The sequence below is a fragment of the Doryrhamphus excisus genome, linkage group LG8 (assembly GCF_037039965.1).
Source record: "Doryrhamphus excisus strain RoL-2023G ecotype Guam linkage group LG8, RoL_Dexc_Guam_v1.1, whole genome shotgun sequence".
Lineage (NCBI taxonomy): Eukaryota > Metazoa > Chordata > Actinopteri > Syngnathiformes > Syngnathidae > Doryrhamphus > Doryrhamphus excisus.
Genome location: NC_136364.1, coordinates 15,904,472 through 15,928,696, shown reverse-complemented (window position 1 = coordinate 15,928,696; position 24,225 = coordinate 15,904,472). Strand labels below are relative to the sequence as shown.

At 39.4% G+C, this 24,225-nt stretch overlaps 1 protein-coding gene across 6 annotated transcripts in view; it reads right to left on the bottom strand.

The window, feature by feature from the left end:
- Positions 1–24,225, bottom strand: part of stx1a (syntaxin 1A (brain)) — a 57,531-nt gene that overhangs the window by 12,450 nt on the left and 20,856 nt on the right. For all 6 annotated transcript variants that reach the window (XM_058079852.2, XM_078792912.1, XM_058079855.2 and 3 more), the window contains exons 3-6: positions 19,678–19,777; positions 4,178–4,252; positions 2,803–2,876; positions 2,618–2,726 (exon numbers count right to left, since the gene is read on the bottom strand). In XM_058079852.2, coding sequence (XP_057935835.1) covers positions 2,618–2,726; positions 2,803–2,876; positions 4,178–4,252; positions 19,678–19,777 — 358 coding nt within the window. The remainder of the gene's footprint in view (positions 1–2,617; positions 2,727–2,802; positions 2,877–4,177; positions 4,253–19,677; positions 19,778–24,225) is intronic.

The window sequence follows — 24,225 nt, the reverse complement described above, 5'->3', positions numbered from 1 at the left end:
GCATGAATGAAAAAGAAAGAGGTTTGACCAGTGGCGTCATTAGGCTTATTTTAGAGGCTTCAGCCCCCCAAAATAATGATATTTTAAATTAATTTTTAATTTTTTTTTTTTACAAATTTCATATAATAATAGGGCAAAAGCAGGCTAATAAGCAAGCCAATCAGCAGGCTAATACTAGCCTACTACTATTACTAGTAGTAGTAGTAATAATCATAAGAATAATAATGATAGCAATAATAGGCTAATTAATAATATAATAATGATTAATAATGACCCTTGTGAGGAAAAAGCGGTAGAAAATGAATGAATGAATGTTTATTATCGTGGCAGGAAGCAGTCAAACACTACTTTTCTACTTTTACGATAATGGCAGGGGATAAAAAGCAAAACAAAGGAGTGAGCGTTCACAATAAAACACAACATCTTTAACAATTGATGTTTGTCTTTCCACGTTATGAACCATTTTGAGTTGAAGGACAGAGCAAATGAGTCATGGTCGACTGATGATGATGACACACACACACACACACACACACGCACAAACACATACACAAACACAAACACAAACACAGCCTCTATTACATGTCCTCTTACTGCTTACCTATAAAACCTTAAACTGTGCAATCACACCCCGGATCCGTCTAACCTTTAAACCTCATCTTATCACTCGGATGAACCGAAGGTAACAGTGCTGTCGGTCCTTCCTCACACACTTCCACCAGCCAATTTCCACTACACATTGGCTCTCAAATGCCTGGAAGGCTCTTATTTGTCGCCATGGTGACTCAAACCTCAGAGAAGCCCCATGTAAAGCTGAGCTGGTTTATTCATTCATGTTTTTATAAGAATAATTCTTCTTACATTGCTACCGGTAATAATGTCCCCCCCCCTGATTTGAAGTACTAGAGAAACTGATAATATTTATCGATATTAGGAAAGCAGGAAGTGAACAAATGTAACAGTTACTGATTGTAAAAGTACCAGATGGAGGGGTAAGATTTAATAAGCTTTGCTTCTTCCTACTCCTTTTGGACATGTGGAACTGTGAACTGATTATGTGATGCATTCAATTGTAATCTGATGCATGTTCAAATGAAATAAAACCATTACCATTACCATTATTCATGTATCTGTACTGTATAGACTGAACTTAAAAATGAAACCAGGAAAATACAAACAAAATGGAGTGCATATTCAGGAGTCAAATTTCATGTTGAGTACTATAAATTGTTGGTAGTCACACTTTTTTTTCATAGGTTGGCTGTTCCTGCGACTTATACTCCAGAGCGACTTATAAATGAAAAAAAATGTTATGTTACATAAACACTGGACACCTTTTCTGTTCATGTTTATTTTTTGTGTAGCTGAATAACCATTGTTAGCATATCTTAAGTAAGTAGTAATAATAAGTAGTAATAAGTAGATTGTAAAATAAATTACCCGCAAAATATGCGACTTATACTCCAGTGTGACTTATGTATGTTTTTTTTCTACCTAATTATTATAAATTACCCGCAAAAAATGCAACTTATATATGTTTTTTCCGACCTAATTATATAAATTACCTGCAAAAAATGCGACTTATACTCCAGTGCGACTTATGTATGTTTTTTTCTACCTAATTATTATAAATTAGCAACAAAAAATGCGACTTATGTTTTTTTTTTCTACCTAATTATTATAAATTACCCACAAAAAATGCGACTTATATATGTTTTTTTCGACCTAATTATGCATTTTTGGCCTTGTGCAACTTATAGTCCAGAAAATACGGTACTCAATGCTACAATGGTACAAAATGCTGGGAATAAATATGGGGATACCTGGTCCTTACACCAATCGGAAGTGAAAAAATATGAAAATATGTATACTAAATAGAAGATATGGTACTTTGTATTAATGTTCATTTGCAGATTTCTTAAGTTTATGACAAAACAAAACACTTTTCCAACGGAATACAGTAACTTGTATTTCGTATACTGTAACTGAATACAGTAACACTGTTTTGTTTAGTGTCTGATTTATTGTTTTTGTAGAACACATAAATAAAGAAGTCTATATGTGCCCTGTGATTGGCTGGCGACCAGTCCAGGGTGTACCCCGCCTCTCGCCCAAAGACAGCTGGGATAGGCTCCAGCACCCCCTGCGACCCTCGTGAGGAAAAAGCGGTAGAAAATGAATGAATGAGTGAATGTTTTGTTTAGTGTCTGATTTATTGTTTTTGTAGAACACATAAATTAAGGAGTCTATATGTGCCCTGTGATTGGCTGGCCACCAGTCCAGGGTGTACCCCACCTCTGGCCCGAAGACAGCTGGGATAGGCTCCAGCACTCTCCACGACCCTTGTGAGGGTAAGCGGTAGAAAATGAATGAATGAATGAAAATAATCACTTCCAGGGTCTAAAACCTTTATGAACTACAATGTTTGAAGTAACTTACCTGTCGGCTGAAATCCCGAAACTCAACTCTGAATTCCCAAAGTCACTTCCTGTCCTCCACAGGTCCGTAACACATACACACACGCCTACTATATTGGGTAAAACATGGTGGTATCGCCCCCCACCTTGCAGTGCAGTGTGATCCACACTAAAAGATTTACTGCAATTTTCAAACTTACTGATCTCCAGCTGTCTTTGAATGCGTCCCTTGCAGCGCTCCCTGTAGTCCGACTGGGTGGTGTTGTACTCGGACATCACCTCCACAAACTTGCGGGACAGGGTGGAGTGCTGGGACAGCAGAATGACTTGTTGCTCGGTGAGCTTATTAAGAAATGGGCAAGCAGCGAGAAAGTATTTGCTCTACCTGTGTCTTGCGTATCCTCAAATCCGCTGACGACCTGTTCTGACTTTCTTCCTGCTCAATAGTGTGAAGAATGCCTGCAACACACAAACATATTCAACTAGAAAAATGACTAAAAGTAACTAAGCATCTTTGTTATGGTGTCCTTTTGTTGTTTCCCTCCCATGACAAATATCTACAGTATATACTATTGATATTATACTAACACTAAATAGTAGGGGTGTAAGAAAATATCGTTTCGGCGATATATATCGCAATACTTCGTTCCACGATACTGTATTGATATTAAAAAGTATGATATGATATTTTTAGGCATTTATCATAGACTGTATATGGTATTTATTCAAGTTCAGACACGGCAAAGGTTCATTTCTGATTTTAATTTAAGCATCCGATCGTTAGGTGGCAGCACTTCCGTAGTCAATTAGGCAAGGACGTTGAACGAGATTCCCGAGTGAAACGTCTTCACACATAAACACAGTTCAACATGGCGGAATGCCAGCACATAACAGCGGCCCCTGCGGCGTACAAGGCTGAAGTGTGGACACATTTTGGATTTTTACACAAAGTAGGGTGTGCAGAAATTGATAAAACCCATGCCATTTGTAAAATGTGTCATTTTTCCCGAATAAAGTATTCGGGAAACACGATAAATCTGCGAGTTCACTTAGCGAGACACCATGAGGACCTGCCGCTAGCAAGCAATGCCAAGGTCCTTTTGTATACTACAAAAGTAGTACTGTGATATTGCAGGTATTTTGTTTTTCAAATTGATATCACTATTTTGTTAAATAATGGTTATTTCAAGCATCCTAAAAGGACTTTTTACTGATGTTAGTTACTTTGTTCCACAAAAATACTGTTCTGATGGTGGATAAGTCAGGGACTGTATACTCTGCATTTTTTCACAGCTAATAGAATGTGAACATTTGAGCAGGATCTTGAGACATAATTTCATTTATTTGTTTTTTTTACATATTTTTTTGTAAATTTAAAGCTGGATGTTAAAGCTTTATTTATCCAAATGCTACACTTTAAGTTTTTACAGAGGAAAGCTTGTGATACAGCATAACATACTGTTCTAATGGAATAAAAATGTGTTTAGTAAGTGCATATTGCTGGTGTAATTCAATATTTCCAGGAAATAATCTTTAACTACAAGAAAAACAAAAAAAATATCGCCTTGTTAACAGTATCGTGATATATCGTATCGTGAGCCTAGTATCGTGATACATATCGTATCGCCAGATTCTTGCCAATACACACCCCTACTAAATACTACTAATAGTCACAGGCAATTGTTCATTAGTTTTATTCTTACTGGCTGATGTAATGATTTAATGAACGTGACAAAATTGGAAAAAGAAATAGAACTCACTCTTTAATTTGGAGCGCACTTTGTTGGCCAGTTTCTTGATGTCTGCCATAAGATCCTCCAGTTCGGCTTTAGTTTCTGAGGAGTAAAAAGGGACAAGATGCTGATGAACCCTAATAAAGCAAGACTTCCACAGATATATTGTATAAATAGAAGCAGCATACTTGCCCCCCCGCCGTCTACAAAGCACACACACATGCTGCAAACACTGCACAGCCTGTCAGTTTTCTCTTGCGCAAAAAAATTTTGCGAGTGTAATGAGTACATTATTATCAACATAGCTGCAGAGCTAGCATAACGATCTTCAGACTCCACTACTGACACTCCAAGACAATTAACATTTCCCAAATGCAAAATGTTCTCATCCGTATGCCAAAATAACTAGCAAAAATAACATAAAATAAAAAAATAAACCCTCATGGGTTAGAATTTGGTGTATACCTTTAAGCAACAGATTGCCAAGCTACATCATGCTACTTTGACTCTGTCAACCAGAGGGAGCTAAACGACTCAGAGCCCAGAGGGAGGCTGACGTCATTGCAGCGGTCCAATGAATGTATTGGTATTTGTTATACTCATCACACAGCAACTTACTACTCAAAAAGTATGCCTAATAACTACACAAACATGTACCAATACAAGTTTTACCATCATATATTTTGTTTGCATGTCATTGCAGGACTAGCAGCATAGAAAATGGTGGATGGTGCTGCAATGCTGACTCTGTCAACCAGACGGAGCCAAACGACCCAGAGCCCAGAGGGAGGCTGACGTCATTGCAGCGGTCCAATGAATGTATTGGTATTTGTTATACTCATCACACAGCAACTTATCACTCAAAAAGTATGCCTAATAACTATACAAACATGTACCAATACAAGTTTTACCATCATATATTTTGTTTGCATGTCATTGCAGGACTAGCAGCATAGAAAATGGTGGATGGTGCTGCAATGCTGACTCTGTCAACCAGAGGGAGCCAAACGACCCAGAGCCCAGAGGGAGGCTGACGTCATTGCAGCGGTCCAATGAATGTATTGGTATTTGTTATACTCATCACACAGCAACTTACTACTCAAAAAGTATGCCTAATAACTATACAAACATGTACCAATACAAGTTTTACCATCATATATTTTGTTTGCATGTTATTGCAGGTCTAGCAGCATAGAAAATGGTGGATGGCGCTGCAATGCTGACTCTGTCAACCAGAGGGAGCCAAACGACCCAGATCCCAGAAGGAGGCTGACGTCATTGCAGCGCCCCAATGAATGTGTTGATATTTGTTATAACTTATTGGTATTTCTTTTGAGTGTTAAGTTGCTGTGTGATGAGTTTAGTGCTGTTAGTAAAGTGTTAGCAAGATGTGAGTCAGACTATAATATGGCGATATATATAACGACCTTCTGCGATTTCCAGTGGGTTGACAAGCTTGTTGATTCATGATTGGCTCCTGCTACAGAAAGAGCGACTGCTTTCTCACTGACTATTTCAAATGAGTAGGAAGAAGCGCAGCTTATTCAATCCTACGCCGCTTCAATCTAATTTAAAGTACCGTTCCCCTTTAGGCGTCAAGTTTCATTTAGGACTGAGGAGCAGTACATGTGAAAAATGAGATAGCATGGGAGATGCAGGCCCACCTCAGGCTTCACAAATAAATACTTTACTTCAGAATGTCACAGTACACGCTGGACTTCAAGTTTCCACTCAATGAACCACAGCTGCAGTGCTGGCAGGACTCGTGCATTTAGACAAGAATGGCCGTATACTGCTATAAATGCTGTACACTGACTGCTGCAAAGTTTAATTTCTACAGTATTATCTTGAGGATAGTGACATTTAGTGTCATCAAAACGGTTGCTGAAACAAGAGGGGTGTAGTTCCGACTCACTTTTGTGAGATGCTATATAAGCAACAAACTGTAATGATGCACAAACTTAATTTATTTAACATTTATTTCCATAGGACAAAAGGCAGAAAAGGTGGAAAAGAAGAATGGCTTTCAGACACACACACACAGCTCTAGAGCATTCTTTGCTATATTTAGCCCCATGCAAACAAGTGGAAAGTCATCCATTATCTCCATGCCATGTTAACAAGCCCCAGGAAACTGGTGCACTTAAAATAACTTATGCAAAACTATTTAATGGCCACAACCTTTTCCCTTTTGTGGCATTCTGGGATCCCTTTTTTGACATTTTGGGACAGACCAAGCTCCGAACCTGGGGAGACCAGAGCCTTCTCCATTGCTGCCCCCACCCTCTGGAACTCTTTGCCCTTCCCACTTTAAAAAAACAACTCAAATTTGTTTTTAATGTCTAACTTTTTATACCTGACAGCTACGCCTCGCCTCGCTTTTAGCCTTGTTGTAGCTATGAATTTAATGTATGGATATTGTATTTTAATGCATCTTTTACTCTGTTTTTATTCAACTCTATTTTTATTTATTTTTGTCTTTGAGTACTCTGAAAAGCGCTACACAAATAAAATTTATTATTATTATTATTATAAATTGTCCATAGGTATGAATGTGAGTGTGAATGGTTGTTTGTCTATATGTGCCCTGTGATTGGTTGGCGACCAGTCCAGGGTGTACCCCGCCTCTCGCCCGAAGACAGCTGGGATAGGCTCCAGCACCCCTCACAACCCTTGTGAGGATAAGCGGTAGAAAATGAATGAATGAATGAATTATTATTATTATTACTCTCTGGCTAACTTAACAGTGCAATGTATAAAGTCACTCTTTTGCAAATTTGTGGAGTTTTTATTAAAAAAAATATTTTTTTTATTTGTGGAAAACCCCACCCATTTGTGTTTTTTCTCTTCAAAATATTAAATTTTTTCCAGAAAACGCATTAGTCGGTAACGATTGATAAATTTGCATAAAATGTCAGCCTCATACATAACCGCATCATAACACAGCATACAATACATGTTGGTGTGAGGTCTAAATGGAGGAGTGTACCTTGGTTGTACCTTGTACCTCCTGCTGGTGGCGTCATAGCCACAGGAAATGCACCTAAGAAAAAGTTACCGATGCTGCAAGAGACAGCTGAACTTATGAATAGGTTACAGGAAGCAAAAACTTTTCCCTCAAAAAAAAAAGCGCATTTTTAAAGTTTCGATCATCATCTCTTTAATAATAAGCATGTGAGTCATATGAAGGGAATAGGCTTGTATCGGACGTCAAAGTGCTGAAAATGTTGATCCAAAAATCTGAGAAGGAGTCAGCGTCAAGGTAGCAGGAGGGTTAAGAGAGGGAGGAGGAGTGAGCGTGTGTCGAGTGTGCAGTGGCGCCTCATTGCGGCATCATAACTAAAGGCTTTGAGTGTCAAAGATAGATTTTCCTTCTGGTCTGGGGGGCAACTTAACCCCTACCCTTACTAATTAGTGTGCTTGTACAACTTGAAAACAGACAGGGGTGTAAGGTTATGGAAGAGTGTAACCATAGCAACCCCCTCATGAGGTCAGCAGGGCCGCCGTCGCAGCTCCAATGGAAACCACGCATGTGATTGTGTATGTGTATGTGTATGTGTGTGTGTGTGTGTGTGTGTGTGTGAGATGAAGAGTTAGATTAGATCCCCGCCCATCCTCCCCACCCCCAAACAGATGAGGCCAACCTGCTCGATCAAGTGTCCATTGAGCCTCGTTATTGGCCCCCCTGAAAGGAGGAAGAGAGCACACACGCTGATGAATCAGTACAAGAGGGGTGGGTGTGTGTGTGTGGGTGGGTATGGGGGGGGGGCGGGGGGTCAGGCAAATTAGAGGGCAAAAGTGACGAGTCAATTGAGCTCTACTTCACACCCCAACCCCTCTTCCCCAGACGCCCTCAAATGGAATCTTCAGGTCACGCTTGTTGCCGTCATTAATATGGCGTTGCTATGACGACGCGCACAGCCGGGGCCTCTCGCCAGCTTCAGATTGTTTGAAAAGTGGCAGAGGAGGTGGGAAAGGGACGGGTAGACTGATGAAGGATGGGAAGCGGGAGGAAGCACACAGTGTGAGCCAAGGAAATTAAATGAAGTGAATTTTTGGGAAGAGATTTCCTGCTGTGTTAGAAACTGCTGGAAGAGCGCCGCGGAAGGGAAGAAATACCAACCGACATATCAATCAACGGTTACATTAGCATTCTGAGTCTTCATTTCTCATCTTAGAGAGACATTTTGGCTAATTGGGAATAGTTTCCCCACAAAACACAGCAAAGGCCATAAAAGCATAACTGAGTATGCTGTAGAGCAGGGGTCTCAAACTCAATTTACCTGAGGGCCACCGGAGCTAGGTTCTGGGTGAAGCCCATCAGGTTTTCAAAAAAAAAAAAAAACCCAAAACACATTTATTAAAAACTGGAAAAAAAAAAACTATCTTCAATGCTTTTGCTTCTGCTATACCCTACACTTTTTCAGTACTTTGGTTCCGGTTTTCCACACCAAAATATCTGATAAAAAATTCCACTGTTCTCAAATATTCATTCATTCTGTCATTTTCTACCGCTTTTTCCTCACGAGGGTCACGGGGGGCTATCCCAGCTGTCTTGAGCGAGAGGCGGGGTACACCGTGGACTGGTCACCAGCCAATCACAGGGCACATATAGACAAACAACCATTCACACTCACATTCATACCTATGGACAATTTGGAGTCGCCAATTAACCTAGCATGTTTTTGGAATGTGGGAGGAAACCGGAGTACCCGGAGAAAACCCACGCATGCACTGGGAGAACATGCAAACTCCACACAGAGATGGCCGAGGGTGGAATTGAACCCTGATCTCCTAGGTGTGAGGTCTGCGCGCTAACCACTCACAAAGTTTTTAAATGAAAATTTTGTATTATGCTAAAACATATACAAGTTGTTGATGAATGATGAAGCATAAAGCAAAGAGACAACCGTCTGCCTCTATCCGGTCGGAATACTCTGCAGGTTTCCATTCCAGTCACTCCCAGATAACAATCCATCAATCTTCCTCTCTGTGACTGTGAGCTTGGTGTCAGGGTACCATGACACCAACTTACAGCCCAAGACCCGTTCCTTCGCTCTAAAACAAGTCAATTTACTTCCTGTGGGAGGTCCATTTATTTCAATTGTCCGTCTCACCTTGTCTTTGTAGTCTGTGTAAATATAAGACTAGTCCTTCCAGTCCTGTTTGCCTGGCTCATTGATTAGCTCGAGTCCAAGCATTATGTATTTTGAGTACACACACTCAGCTCAGCCATTGAACATGAACAGAACATATTTGCAGTGCAACAGGCTCAGGTCAGGTACAAATTTATATTTTGCACACTTGGATCTTAAGTCAGTGGACAAGTGGTTAGCGCTCAGGCCTCACAGCGAGGAGACCCGAGTTCAATTCCACCCTCAGCCAAAAATGTAAAAAAAAAAAAAAATTGAAGATGGTAAGATGCTTATTACTACATAAAAATAGCAATGAAATACTAATATTATGTGATAGTATCCTAATACTATTATATAATACTAATTAAAAAGTAAATATATCTTTGCAAAACCATGAAAGAGTTATAGGGCCAAACTTAAACAAAAACATTCTAAACAGTAAAATTTACTTGGCTGCACGGTGGAAAGTGGTTAGCACGTAGGTCTCACAGCTAGGAGACCCAAGTTCAATTCCACCCTCGGCCAAAAATTTAAAAAAAAAAAAAAAAAGATGGTAAGATGCTTATTACTACATAAAAATAGCAATGAAATACTAATATCATGTGATAGTATCCTAATACTATTATATAATACTAATTAAAAAGTAAATATATCTTTGCAAAACCATGAAGGAGTTATAGGGCCAAACTTAAACAAGAAAAATTATACAATTATAAACAGTAAAATTTACTTGGCTGCACGGCGATTGAGTGAAATTAAACCATTACCAAATTCCCAATTGAGTTTAGATTATGGGAATACGCATAAGAGTGACCCAAAAGAGTGACATCATTCATCAGTCATTAGCGTTGCCCACTGCAACATCTCACCATAGTCATCTACCGTTTGACACCCCTGCACAACCTGAAACTCTATTGCTCCATTGAAGGAAAAAGCACCCGTGATAGTGATGGCAAACATTTCAGGTGGGATGGTAACATCGGAAGCCATGTGGACCGTCAAGATTACATTTCTTATCAGAGAATAAAATGTTCTTCCAGGGCTCGACAATAACGATGTACCGATGGCCCGGGGCAAGTTAAAACAAAATTCGGGCAAGTAAATCTAATCAGTGATATTCCCGTCGGGCAAGTGTACTTTGGCATGAAGCGGTTCTTGTTGGGTGTTGGTAAAACACGGACTGTGTAATTCCGGTGGTAATTTGCAAAGCAATCCTTGCAATGGACCAATCAGAATCGTTTATTTAGACCGCGGTCCGTAATCCACAGTCCGCGTTTTACCCACACCCGTTGTTTGCGATCAACCAATCAGCGATCGTTTGACTACGAAAACATCCATCATGGCGTCGCTGCCAACATCGTCTAATTCTGAAGGAAACAGCAAAAAGTGATGAACCTCTATCGTTGCATGGTTTTTATTTCCAAGGCAGCATGAAAAACAACTTACTGGCCTGTTGCGGACTTAACTAACTAGCTGGGCGCACGGCAACCGAACTTCTCCTTTTTTCCCTCTCGTTCCTCTTCTTTGGTCCCAAAACGCCCGCTCCAAGACCGCGAGCTGAACATGACTGCCCCCCAGCGTCCATGCATGAAACTACAGCCCGGAATACAACACACACGCAACGCTACAGTATTATTTATTTTATTATTTTATTTATTTGAGATTCTCATGTGATGCCGCAAAAAATTACATGATATCATTATGGCAGTCTTTTCATTTTACATGGGGCAAGTTCGGGCAAGTAGTTCTCACCTTAAGGATTCCCTATGGGCAAGTCATTTTGGTTTTTAATGTAGAGCCCTGTCTTCCGTTTTTTTGATCCCAAGTTTGGTGCTCTCATGCAAATTCCAAATGGGCAATTTTTAGAGCCAAAAGTGCAAAATATGAATTTTCAACTGCTCTTCAAATTTTCATGAAGAGTGTACGGTATATGAAGTTGATTTAAAGTTGTGACACTTTGTAATAGGACCAGTCCGAGTAAGTTTTGCTGCAATTCAAGTACACAACACTGGATTAAATACGCACCAGCTACAAGTTAAAATATAGGGGAACTCTGGTCTTTTGGGAAATGATCATTGAACACTTAAGCACCATATGAGAGATTTGTCTGCCGCAGAATGTGCAAATGCTCAAATGTAATGAGCACCTGAATGGGTTCTTCCTGTCTTGTCTGCCAAATGGCATAAAGGCATCTATGAATTCCATCACAGTAATAACTGCTCAGAACTCATAGTTTTAACTGAGCCGGTTGTTAGGTTCCTATTACTGAGCTTGTGGTAGTTAAAGACATCAATCCAAATAAGCCGGAGCAACAGGAGAATTCCATATAATAGCATTTTTTTTTAGCATTCAAAATCCCGAAGGAGAATCTCTGCCCATCAGTTGGTGACCTCAATCGGAAACCAACTTGGGTTATGCAGCAGGACAATAACCACGTTTGCATGAGGAGTTTTTATCTTTCCGAATGCAATGGTATCCATGGAAAGGAATATTCCAATCGCTACTGATTCCGACCCCAAGCATCCATGTTGTCATTGACTAGTATTTACATTTGATGATATGAAACATTTAAGTGACAAATCATACTTTTTCCACATCACTGTATATATCCCTATATATTACTATATAGACACAGCCAAAAGAAAAAAAAAACAATATACATGAATAAAGATATTGTGTTTCCAGTATAGATAGCTACCGGCATCACAGTTCATGAAAAAACGTTCATGATTTGTCACCTATAGACAAAACGTTTTCAAACAATTGTTTTCACTCAACTGTTGTCAAGTAAACGTACCCTAAACAATCATTTGTGTGCTGCCTTCAGAGTGTGGGAGTGCACTCAGGCCAAAAAAGGCTGCAATTAAACCAAAGACGCTGTGAGTTGATGAGTCAGGACAAGAGCAGTGCTATTTACCAACATAAATAACGGTGACTGGGAACGTACCAAGCCATGAAAGAAGCCATAGTGGAAGGGCTGGTGAATAAAAGTGTGAACAAAGACACAAAACGAGGTCTGATTTTTGTGTGAAATCCCAGTGTGAATGTATTTTTACTATTTTTCTGGCATGCAGTGGAGTGGAGTGGAGTGGGGTTTGGCATAGAAATATTTTAATAGCAAGGGAAAAAACATTTAGATTGTCTTGTTTTAGTATACGAGTGAGATGCCACATAAAAGTGGATTGTTTCATAATTACACTGATCATTATAACACAAGTTAATTTCAGCTAGCTTACAATGCTAAGAAAAGGGAAATAATACACGTTTATGTTTCACATAAGGATTGTGAATGATGGGCTAAATTTCCCCCAAAAAGTGCAGTTCCCCTTTAAAGCCACTTGTTAGCATTAGCATAATTGTTAGCATTAGCTTGCATTAAAATGTTGTACTTCTATAGATTGCTGGAGACCAGTCAGATATTGTTCTTTTAGACCTTTAATATTAATTTTTCCATTTAATTCAGTGTTTGAGACAATGAATTGCGTAAAATTAATCATTAAAAACTTAAAGCTAGTGCTAATCTTTGCTTAAAATACAGTATGTATATATTAGTTAGCCTTAATGCTAATGTTAGCATAAATGAAAACACTGAACACAATGTGTGTGTATGTATGTGTGTGTATTTCTGTTTATTCATTCATTTTCCACCGCTTAGCCTCACGAGGGTCGCGGGGGTGCTGGAGCCTATCCCAGCTGTCTTTTTCAGGCGAGAGGTGGGGTACACCCTGGATTGGTGGCCAGCCAATCACAGGGCACATATAGACAAACAACCATTCACACTCACATTCATACCTATGGACAATTTGGAGTCGCCAATTAACCTAGCATGTTTTTGGAATGTGGGAATTGAACTCGGGTCTCCTAGCTGTGAGGCCTGCGTGCCAACCACTTGTTGCCACTGTTTATATATAAGAAAACACACATCTCCCAGTTCAATACAGTTCAGGCCAATTACAAACAGATTTTTATCATGTTTGACCCCCCTCAAAGGATGTATTTCATGTAATGTCCTTATGCTTTCTCTGGGGAAGCCACTTCAGGCGGGTCCAATCATTGATGACGTTTGACCTTTCATGACCAAATCTATCGCCTGTTGCATCATCAATCACGGCAATGAGGAAAAAAGGGGAACAAGGCTGATGATTCCCAATACTACAAAGCTGGATAATGCCATTACACAATTGAAAAAGTACTGTAAATTATATTACAAGATTGGATATGATGTGCAAGTGGGCAACACTAGAACACAATAACCAGACAAAAATCTGCCTTTATAGATATAACTAAAAGTGCGTGATTGTTTGTATGTTTGTGTAATTATTTTACTTCTAAAATGCTGCACACAATATTTGACACATGTCAAAACAAAACTCTTATAGTGTTTCCTGTGCTATTACATTTCTGGTAATATACCACATGACGGTACTGTGACTATACCACAACACAGCTACCTAACTCCTTATTTCTAAAATCACAAATACTTAAACTTGCTGATATTATTAATCTTCAAACAGCTAAAATAATGCACAAGGCTAAAAATAACCAATTAGCTAAAAATGCCATCCAATACTTCTCTACAAGAGAGGAGAAATATGATCTCAGGGAAGAACTACATTTGAAACACTTATATGCTAGGACTACGTTAAAAAGCCATAGCATTTCAGTATGTGGAATCAAACTATGGAATGGATTGAGTAAGGAACTCAAACAATGCACAACGATGAGCCAATTCAAGAAACAATACAAGCAGTTGATGTTTGCTAAATACAAGGATGAAGAGTCTTGAACCAGTCATGATGTGCTATATATATCACTATATTGACACTTACTATGGTACCCATTATGTCATTGGATGGTCATATCACCTCGTACTTTGGTACGAGGTGCATTATTAAAAAAAAAACAAAAAAAAACCTTAAACTGTATTATGGAAAGCAGGAAGTGAACAAATGTAACAGTTACTGATTGTAAAAGTACCAGATGGAGGGGTAGGATTTAATAAGCTTTGCTTCTTCCTACTCCTTTTGGACATTTGGAACTGTGAACTGATTATGTGATGCATTCAATTGTAATCTGATGCATGTTCAAATGAAATAAAACCATTACACGTGGAGTTTCACGTGCTTGTCAGTGAGTATTCTTACTAAAGATCGACCGATAAATCGGTCGGCCGATATATCGGGCCGATATTTGCGTTCTTTACTTGAATCGGTATATATTATATGGTCTCAAGTTTAATATTTGTTTAAACTTGAGACCTGTAATATTTATTATCATTGTCATTTTTTCATGTAAATTTGAGGGAGCAAAAGCAGTATCGGCCACAAATATCGGCCCAAGCAAAATTGGCCATCGGCTAAGGCTGTCCCAAAAAAAAAAACATATCGGTCAATCTCTAATTCTTCCCAGGTATCCGATATAGGGCAGGTACTGATACGCGAGTACAGGTTCTCCGTACAGCCGAGCGATGTAAATGAGACAGTCCAACACAGGTTCGGCTGTCTCATCGCCAACTTCAATTGTAATCTGATGCATGTTCAAATGAAATAAAACCATTACCATTGCATTCTAACTTTAGGGTTGTGGGCTGAATCACCACCAAATTTGGTACACACCTTTAAGGAACGGACATGCGCATGAATAACATGACCCCCGTCCAGCATAACCGTCACGTTACACTTTGTGCCAATCCTTTTTTCGCCCTCTTCCTCTACAGTCTTCCTTTCGGAAGGAGGTGGAGGTGGGATAGCTGGGTGCAACCTGCTTCGACCGCATTTAAGCAGATGGATTTTCTACACACATTTATGGACTACTTTTATTTTTAGTTTTATTTTCGTTGCATTTGTTTACTTTGAACATGTTTAACAAAGTTACAAGAAGCATAGAGTTCGTCCAAAGCATTCCAGACACACCAGACTACGTATAAAATGGCCGATGTGATAAGGCAGGTGGTTTATTAAGCTCGTTCACAACACCAGCAGATATAACGATCTATGCGTCATGACGGAGGCTGACATTTAAATCAGCAGCTGACTTGATATGCATTTGTCACACACACACACAAATTAAGTATTGAGCTGAATGTTAGATGAGACACCTTTTGTGGTGGGCTAGTTAAGGGCCTCTTCTGTGTCTCGAACACAGGGCTCGTCAAAATGATGATGGCTATTACTTGTAATTATCAAATAATAAAAAAAAAAACTGCCATAAGCGATCAACTCTGGTGCATGTTATAGTGACACCTAGTGGCCTGTGCAAACTATATGTATACTATAAAAGGTTTTGCAACCTTTTTTGAGCCACGGCACGTTTGTTACATTGGAAAAATTTTGCGGCACACCAATAACCAACATTATTTGCTTCTTTCAGCTTTTTCCTGATTACGGACTCGCCACAGCAGATCCTTTTGATCCGCATACTAATTTAACCGACAAAGTTACAAAATGTCACCACTACCTCTCACGTGCATCACTAAGTCTATTAGAGAAACGAGGCAATCAGCTACGTGTTGCCACACGGACGAATATTACATTGCTCTGCCAGTCTTTACACCAATGACACGCGACAATGACATAATATTTGCAGAAAATTAATACATGTTAATTAAAAAAGTAATATTGAATAATTCCTCACGGCACACCTGACGATTTCTCAAGGCACACTTGTGTGCCGCGGCACAGTTGTTGAAAATCACTGCTATATACTATAATTTACAGCATAAAGCCTACAATTTTTGCATGTTTCCATCTTTATACGTATACATGGACCCAAATATTCCAATTGTATTTGGTTTATTTGCTGAAACGGAAAGAATGTAACCTTTGTATACACCTCATTCCGAAAGAAAAGTGCCAATCCAAATGAATATATAATATAATATTTCACAAGGGAGAACAGTGTCACAGTACATATTCATTGTTCCTCATTGAACCACAATAACCACGTATACATGGACCCAAATATTCCAATTCCATTCGGGTTATTTGCTCAAACGGAAAGAATCTAACCATTCCGAGAGAAAAGTGCCAATCCGATTGAATATATAATCGGATTCACAGGGTTGGAATATCCCTTTCCCCAATCCGATTGAGGTATCTTGTACCCGCTCAATCGGAAAGTTGCCAGACTGCGTTCTTCTGTTGTTTATTGGCGGTTTGCAAGCAGCTTTCGTGTGCATTACCGCCATCTGTGGAACAGAATCTAAACCCTTCTATACGCCATTCACAAGTCCAGTTTTATTAAAAAAGAAAATACATATCTATATAAAACTTGTGCCGAGCTTAATTATAAAATATTAGCGAGATTGAACTTTATCTTTTCCTGTTCCCGGGTGCGTTCTTTCAGCGAATGCTGAGATATGACGTAACACGCAGCTTAAGACGTTCTTCGGTTTTAAAAATGGAGGCGAGTAATCAGTACTGGACTGCTGCGGAAAGTTTGTTTTTGATCCAAACTAAATTTCAAGACCGGACGAACGAAAAACTGGCAATACAGAGTTATTCCAACAAGTGAAAGAAAAACTCGAGGAAGTCGGTATCACGTGATGTTGATGTTTACGTTTTACTGCGCATGCCCCATTGACTATTCTGGTTGATTATAGCGGCGTATGTAGACAAGAGATTGGAATATTCCTTTCTATGGATACCATTGTTTTCGGAAAAGTAATTCGGCAAAGATTCCATTCAGAAAGAGGAAAAACTCCTCCTGTTTACGTGGCTACTGATTTCACACTTCTGCCATCTTGGGCTCAAAAAAGGTTGGTGACAACTGGTCTACCAGTGCACAAGCAAGCAGATCGATGCCTCCTCATGCAAGTAATGGATCCTACTAGTGAGAAGACAGCCTTTTTTTTTGTGAGAGTCCAAATCAATGGCCTGACAAAAAGGAATCAGAAAAAGGTGTGAGACACCACAAATGATGCCATAATGGAAGACGGATGGCAGCATACGTAGCATTATTTAACACAAGAAAAAAGAAAAAATAGTGAAGTGACCGCAGTGGTGAATATAATGAAAAGGAAAGTACACCCTGAGAAGGAACATAATAGCGAAAATCAAGCTATTTCAAAAAAGAAGCTCAATAGGATACATTTTAGACAAATTGGGCACCAATTTGTAAACTTCTCCACACAGCTTTGGAGTCATTTCTTTCAATAAGTATATGATTTCTCAAGCTGGGCTTCCTTAAGCCAATTAAAAAGGCAGGATAAATGCAAAAGCAATGCATCTCAATATGGCTTAAATGCAGGAAATCTAATATCATGCCACGGCTATGCATCATTGCTTAGCCTTAAAATGACGTTAGCGGGGAACGGCGTCAAGTCTCCGGAGGCTGGTTAGAGCAATTGAATCCCCTGGAGGGGAAATCTGTTTGAGAGGAGGCAAAGTCGACGAGATGATGAGAATGACAGCTTATGTCAGGCTAAGCCTAGCGGCGGCACCAGGAAGGATGCTCTAGTGGCCGCAACATTAGGTCCATCTGTACAATCTAACGATATCTATAATTATCACATACTACAGTATTAATTGGCCCTGTACCCTAGAAACCGCCCATGAATGATACGGGAAAAGGCCGAAATGATACTGTGTTAAAGCCCAGGGCAGTGATACTGATAAAATATAGAGTTTAACCATGTCCAGTATCAGCCCCCGTAGCTGTCCACTCAGAGCGCGCTGCTCTGGTATCGTGCCCGTAAACAACCAATCAGAGAACAGCGCACGAGCGTGAACACACAGCATTTGTTTTGCTGCCCAAACTTGATGAATGGAACTTTAATTGTCAGACATTGATAAGATAAGACTGTTGATAAAATATTATTGTTGAAATATTTTTGCAATTATTGTGTTTACACTGTTTAGATATAATACATGTAATAAACTGAACATTTTCTGGAAACAAAATGGTCTTTTGATTAAATAGTACGTGATAATAAGCTCATGATTAAATAGTATGTGATAATAAGATCATCACATGGTTTGTCTGGTATCAGGCCCAGTATCATGCCCCCAAGTGTTGGTCTCGGGCTGACACTGGCACGCCTGATACCAGACAAACCATGAGATAACCTATAAGTATATACTGAGGGGTGTGATATTTGATATTGGAAAAAAAAAAAAGGTGGTGCATTATCCACTCACGTAGGCTACATACTCTCCCATATTGTACTATCTCGGAAATAATAATAATAATACATTTTAGTTGGATAGAGCTTATTTGTATAGAGATGTGTATAGAGTACTCAAAGATGCTTTACAGTAGATAAATAAAAATAGAGTTGAATGAAAACAGTAAAAGATACATTAAAATACAATATCCATACATTAATTCAGCGCTAAAACAAAGCTAAAAGCGGGGCGAGGCGAGGCGCAGCAGTCAGGTATAAAAAGTTGGACATTAAAACAGGTGGGTTTTGAGTTGTTTTTTGAAGGTGGGAAGGTCGGGGCAAGCACGGAGTGAATGGGGTAAAGAGTTCCAGAGGGTGGGGGCAGCGATGGAGAAGGCTCTGTGTCCCCAGGTTGGGAGCTTGGTCTTACATGGGAGTGCCAGGAGGTTGGAGTCTGAGGAGCGAAGGGTAACGCGGGGGATTGTGATGGACGATGGAGGGATGGAGGAGGTCTGTGAGGTATGGAGGGGTCAAATTGTGGAGCGCTTTGTAGGTGATGAGAAGGACTTTGAAATGGATACATTGGGGAACGGGAAGCCGGAGGTCCGGGGGTCATGTGTTCACAGGAGCGGGTGGAGGTGAGGAGGCGAGCAGCTGAGTTCTGAATATATTGTAGTTTGTTGAGGGTTTTGGATGTTGTACCGTAAAGAATACTGTTGCAGTAGTCGATTCTGAATGTGATAAATACCACAATATTGTTAGCTCAAAATCATACTAGCTAGTTGGAAGAGCTCCAGGCTTTTTTTTAAGATGTTTTTTTTTTAAATCCAAAACTGTCCTCTGTGAATTGGTGGGCGTATTACACAGAGAGAGCTCCTCTAAGCTCGGGTGGGTTAGAGGTGGTATTCCTCATGTCCATGATGGCCTTTCATGATGTCATGAAAACCCTTTTTTTTTTAATAATGTACCTTGTACTGAAGTACGAGGTGATATGACCATACAATGACATTATGTGTACCATAGTAACTTTGCAATAGACATTACGACACACATTCTTGTAATTGTATTACTGCTCTGCATTATCCAAACCACAAAGAACCTTTGGGTTGTTTACATTTGACCAGTCTAGAAACAATACGCATTGACAGCCTTGTCATCCTGACAAAAGCATAACTGACGCATTAGATTGTGTAAGTGTACCTGCTGAGAACGTTTAAGGCGTTCTTCTGTAGTTTCATAAACAAACTCCAACATGGAACCATACAAAACGGCCAGCAAACAAGCCTTACTCTCATCAGGGTTTGGTGACGCAAGGATGGCGCTGTGTTTCCTCTTCACCTCCTCAACTTTATCTGCCAGAGACTCGATGAAACCTCGGATCTCCTCCACCTGTCAAGAAATGGACGGACTTTAGAAGTGTAGCACCATAAATGATACTAAATTCAAGTTGTTAGCATATTAACTGAAATGACAGCATTTCTTAATATATACTGTATCATTTCAAACGGCAGCCAATAGAAAGTTTTATTCATTCAAGACAAAACCTTGGACGTAATAGAAAAAAAATTATCCTGTCGTTCAGTGTGGAAGTGGTAAGTTATTGGCTTCTTTGTCCTTCTTCCCCATTCCACAAGTAAATTGACGAGGCTAAAAAGTGAGCTCGGTTTATTAGCTATGCTAGCAGCAGCTATCTTTTGTCCCTGCAGTGATCCTGTAGCCTGTAAATATGATCTAAACAAATAATAATATGAGTGTAATATGAGTGTGTACAGGGCTCTAATAATGTTAAAACCCATATTTACAAAGTCATAAAAAGGTTCTACCTACAAAAATATTTTGATTATTAATATTAATATTATTAATAATTCACTTATGGTCAAGTCTGAAACCAATTATCCGCGATTACTGTACAAGAAATTTAGAAGACGTATTCAAACTATGAGTGTAGTATTCGAAATTGGTCACTAGGTGTCAGTAATTGCTCAGTGACACAAACACCAGACTTGATTGCCAAAACAACAGGCTTTTATTGCAGGTTTTAAATAATTTTACCTTTTCATTAGTATATACTGAGGGGTGTGATACTCTATATTGGAAGAAAAAAGGTGGTGTATTATCCACTCAGGTAGGCTACATACTCTGCCATGTTGTACTACCTCAGAAATACCACAATATTGTTCGCTCAAAATCATACTAGCTAGTTGGAAGAGCTCCAGGCTTTATTTTAAGATTTTTTACCCATATTTACAAAGTCATAAAAAGGTTCTACCTCCAAAAATATTTTGATTATTAATATTAATATTATTAATAATTCACTTATTATGGTCAAGTCTGGAACCAATTGTCCGCGATGACTGTACAAGAAATTTAGAAGACGTGTTCAAAATATGAGTGTAGGATTCTACATTGGTCACTAGATGTCAGTAATTGCTCAGTGAGACAAATACCAGACTTGATTGCCAAAACAACAGGCCTTTATTGCACGTTTTAAATTATTTTACCTTTTAATTTATACTACCTCTTTGCAGACTAAGCTGACATGCTAGATATTTTTTTCTTTACAACTCGCCACACACAAAGCTGGTTTTTGGCCTCTTGTAATTATTATTATTTTATTAAAAAATATAGATGGCATCTGATTTTCAGTACGCAACTGATGACGCAAGTATAAAGTGAACAGATGCAAGACTTGCTGGCTCCCCCCAAGCCTTCCATTCATTCATTAGCGCACCCAAAACAAAACAAGACAGATGTCATTTGTCTTGCTGCTCCTGTGACTTCATTAGCAGGAATTAGCGGTGAAGGAAACAAGGCAGTGGCGGATATCAAAGTGAAATTCTTATGTTGTGTTTCTGCAGGTGTGTGCACTTTTCCCCACCGCGTCTGATGTTGTTTTTCACCCAGACTAATTAAATTTGCTCTTGTTGTCTTAAGACAGCCACACCGTGACTCACGGATACATGAGATGGCTTCAAGTGTTCCATCCTTTGCTCGCTAACCGCCTCCTCCTCATCATCATCATCATCTTTATCTTCTTAGCAAACTGGCACAGATTGTTGCGTTTTAACGTTTTAGTATCTCTCCAGCCCCGTACCATGCAGGCTTCTGTCGCTCCCCTGTGGCCAATTAAAAAAAGATCCAATCAGGAGCTAATCACAGAGATAATAGGATATTAATGTGCCATGCTGAGAATGCTGTGGAATGTACAGGTGGAGAAGACAGGATAAAGGTGAGCTGAAAATGAAAATGTCAAATGTGTGATTCGACAGGGAAGAGATGTAAAGAGACCAGGTGCTCAGGCAGAGCCTCGTCATTTTGGCAACAAGGCGAGGTGAAAGCGGGGATTGATGAAGAGCAATGGCATGTGACCTGCTGCTGGTTGCAGCTGATGCCTGAGCCAGAGGCAGAAGAAATGGTGATGAAGAGGGCAAAGAGGGGAATGAATGGCCGGGTTGGTAGAGAGCGGAGTGTTTGTGCCAGCTGATGCTGTGAGTTCAAAGTAGTATGTGCATGTGATGTGGTCAAACAAGCCCCTCGGCAATGTTCCCTCTCAGGTGTGCTCCTGCACGCTGTCCGCACACAGCAAATCTATGCAGGGCAAATTATACTCAACCTGAACTGGAAATAAAATCATTTATTCTGTAGTATTCATTTTCGACCGCTTTTCCTCACAAGGGTCCCAGGGGTGCTGGAGCCTATCCCAGCTGTCTTCGGGCGAGAGACTGGTGGCCAGCCAATCACAGGGCACATATAGACAAACAACCATTCACACTCACATTCATACCTATGGACAATTTGGAGTCGCCAATTAACCTAGCATGTTTTTGGAATGTGGGAGCATGCACGGGGAGAACATGCAAACTCCACAGAGATGGCCGAAGGTGGAATTGAACGCTGGTCTCCGAGCTGTGAGGTCTACGCGCTAACCACTCGTCCACCGTGTAGCCCCCAATCAATTCGGTAACAATCAATTCATTTCAGTACTATTGGTAGCTTTGCTAAGATGGTAATATTATACATAGAAGCATTTTTAGCGGTTTTCATAGACACTTATATTAATAATTAGCACTATAATGCTAGGGGTGAGCATGCTAACATTAGCATCGCAGCATTTTTAGCCATTTTCATAGACACTGTTCGCATTGCTAGCATGCAAACATGCACATGCATTTTTTGCAATTTTCATGAATATGAACTTAGACACTTTATCACACTAGGTGGTATGCTAACATAATTATAATAACATTTAAGCGGTAGGCATTAATAGAAAGACTTAGCGCTCAGTGTCAACATGCTAACATTAGAATGTTAGCATGCTAACATTTGCATTGCAGCATTTTTAGCCATTTTCATAGACACTGTTAGCATTGCTAGCATGCAAACATGCACATACTAGCATTTTTTGCGATTTTCATTAATATGAACTTAGACACCTTATCACGCTAGGTGTTAGCGTGTTGGTATGCTAATATAATTATACTAATATTTAAGCGGTAGGCATTAATAGAAATACAAAGTGTCAACATGCTAACATTAGAATGTTAGCATTGTAAGCATTCTCTAAGTCATTCAAACCCTTCCATGTTATGTTTTTATGGTCAAGGAATGTAAATATATCGATAAAATAAATGTAGGACTAGAATATTGATGGTGTAAATCCCAATATCTATAGCGCTTGGTGTAGGTCTGCGCTCTCCGAGTGCTTTTAAAATTTTTAGTAGATATTTTTTTATTTAGACAAAAGTAAACATATACAACAAATATGACATATTTCATATATATTATTATATATTTTTCAGATATATTTCCAGGATGCACTCAGATAGTCACCTTTACACTTGTATACATAGTAAATATTAATTAAATTAAAAAGATATTCAATAAAATAATAAGAAAATGAATATTGGACATAAATAAGACAAGGTAGACTCACACATTAGACAGCGTACTTCTAGAGTACTTCCGGCGGCTTAAAACGGCTTTATACTGTGTTACCTAATATGTAAACAAAACTCCTCTTTGTGTGTGTCACAGTCAATAGCAGTATTGTCTACTGTGAGGTATGTACTCACTTTTGTGGTACATTGTAGATTGTGTATGTGTGCCTAACTACGTGTTTATGCCTCTTTCAATACAATACAGATATAACAAAATCCTGTCTGGCAAGCTCATCTTTGTTTTAAAGGGCTTGGTGTGTGTGTGTGTGTGTGTGTATCATACTGAGAATCACATATTGCACACACGTCACTGTCAAAGCTGTGAAGTCAACACACCATTACACACAGCGTGCTTACACGTGATAACACATGCAGACAGAGCATCATTAAAAAAAAAAAAAAAAGCAAATAAGTGTGCCAGTGTGCATCCCGTGTCAGATGTCGTGTCTGCTGCTGAATGATAGTGCAGAAGGTAAAGAATTCATTACAGCCGCCATCTGAAGGCAATGCCAGCATTGCTAAAAGTCAATAGATAAGCTGGACAACTTGATACACAAAAGGACAGACTAGTAACTGTAACAGTTAGATACAGTACAATTCCTATCAAAACAGGAGATTCTATGGAATCGAGGCAGGGGCTACTGTTTTATATGGAGCTTTAATGCTCATGAGCTATTTCTCATTAGCGTTGCTGCTCATCAACAGGCTCTAGGGACACATACATTATTACATTCAAATCAAGGCAGGAGACAAAATGGATACATAAAAAAAAAAACAAAACCACTTTTCTCCCTGAACTGTGGACATGAGACGATTGACATCTCATTAGGACAGACTGGGAATAGGAATGGGCGATAAACAATACACCGTAATCTCCTGCCACTCTGCACTTCGAATTTC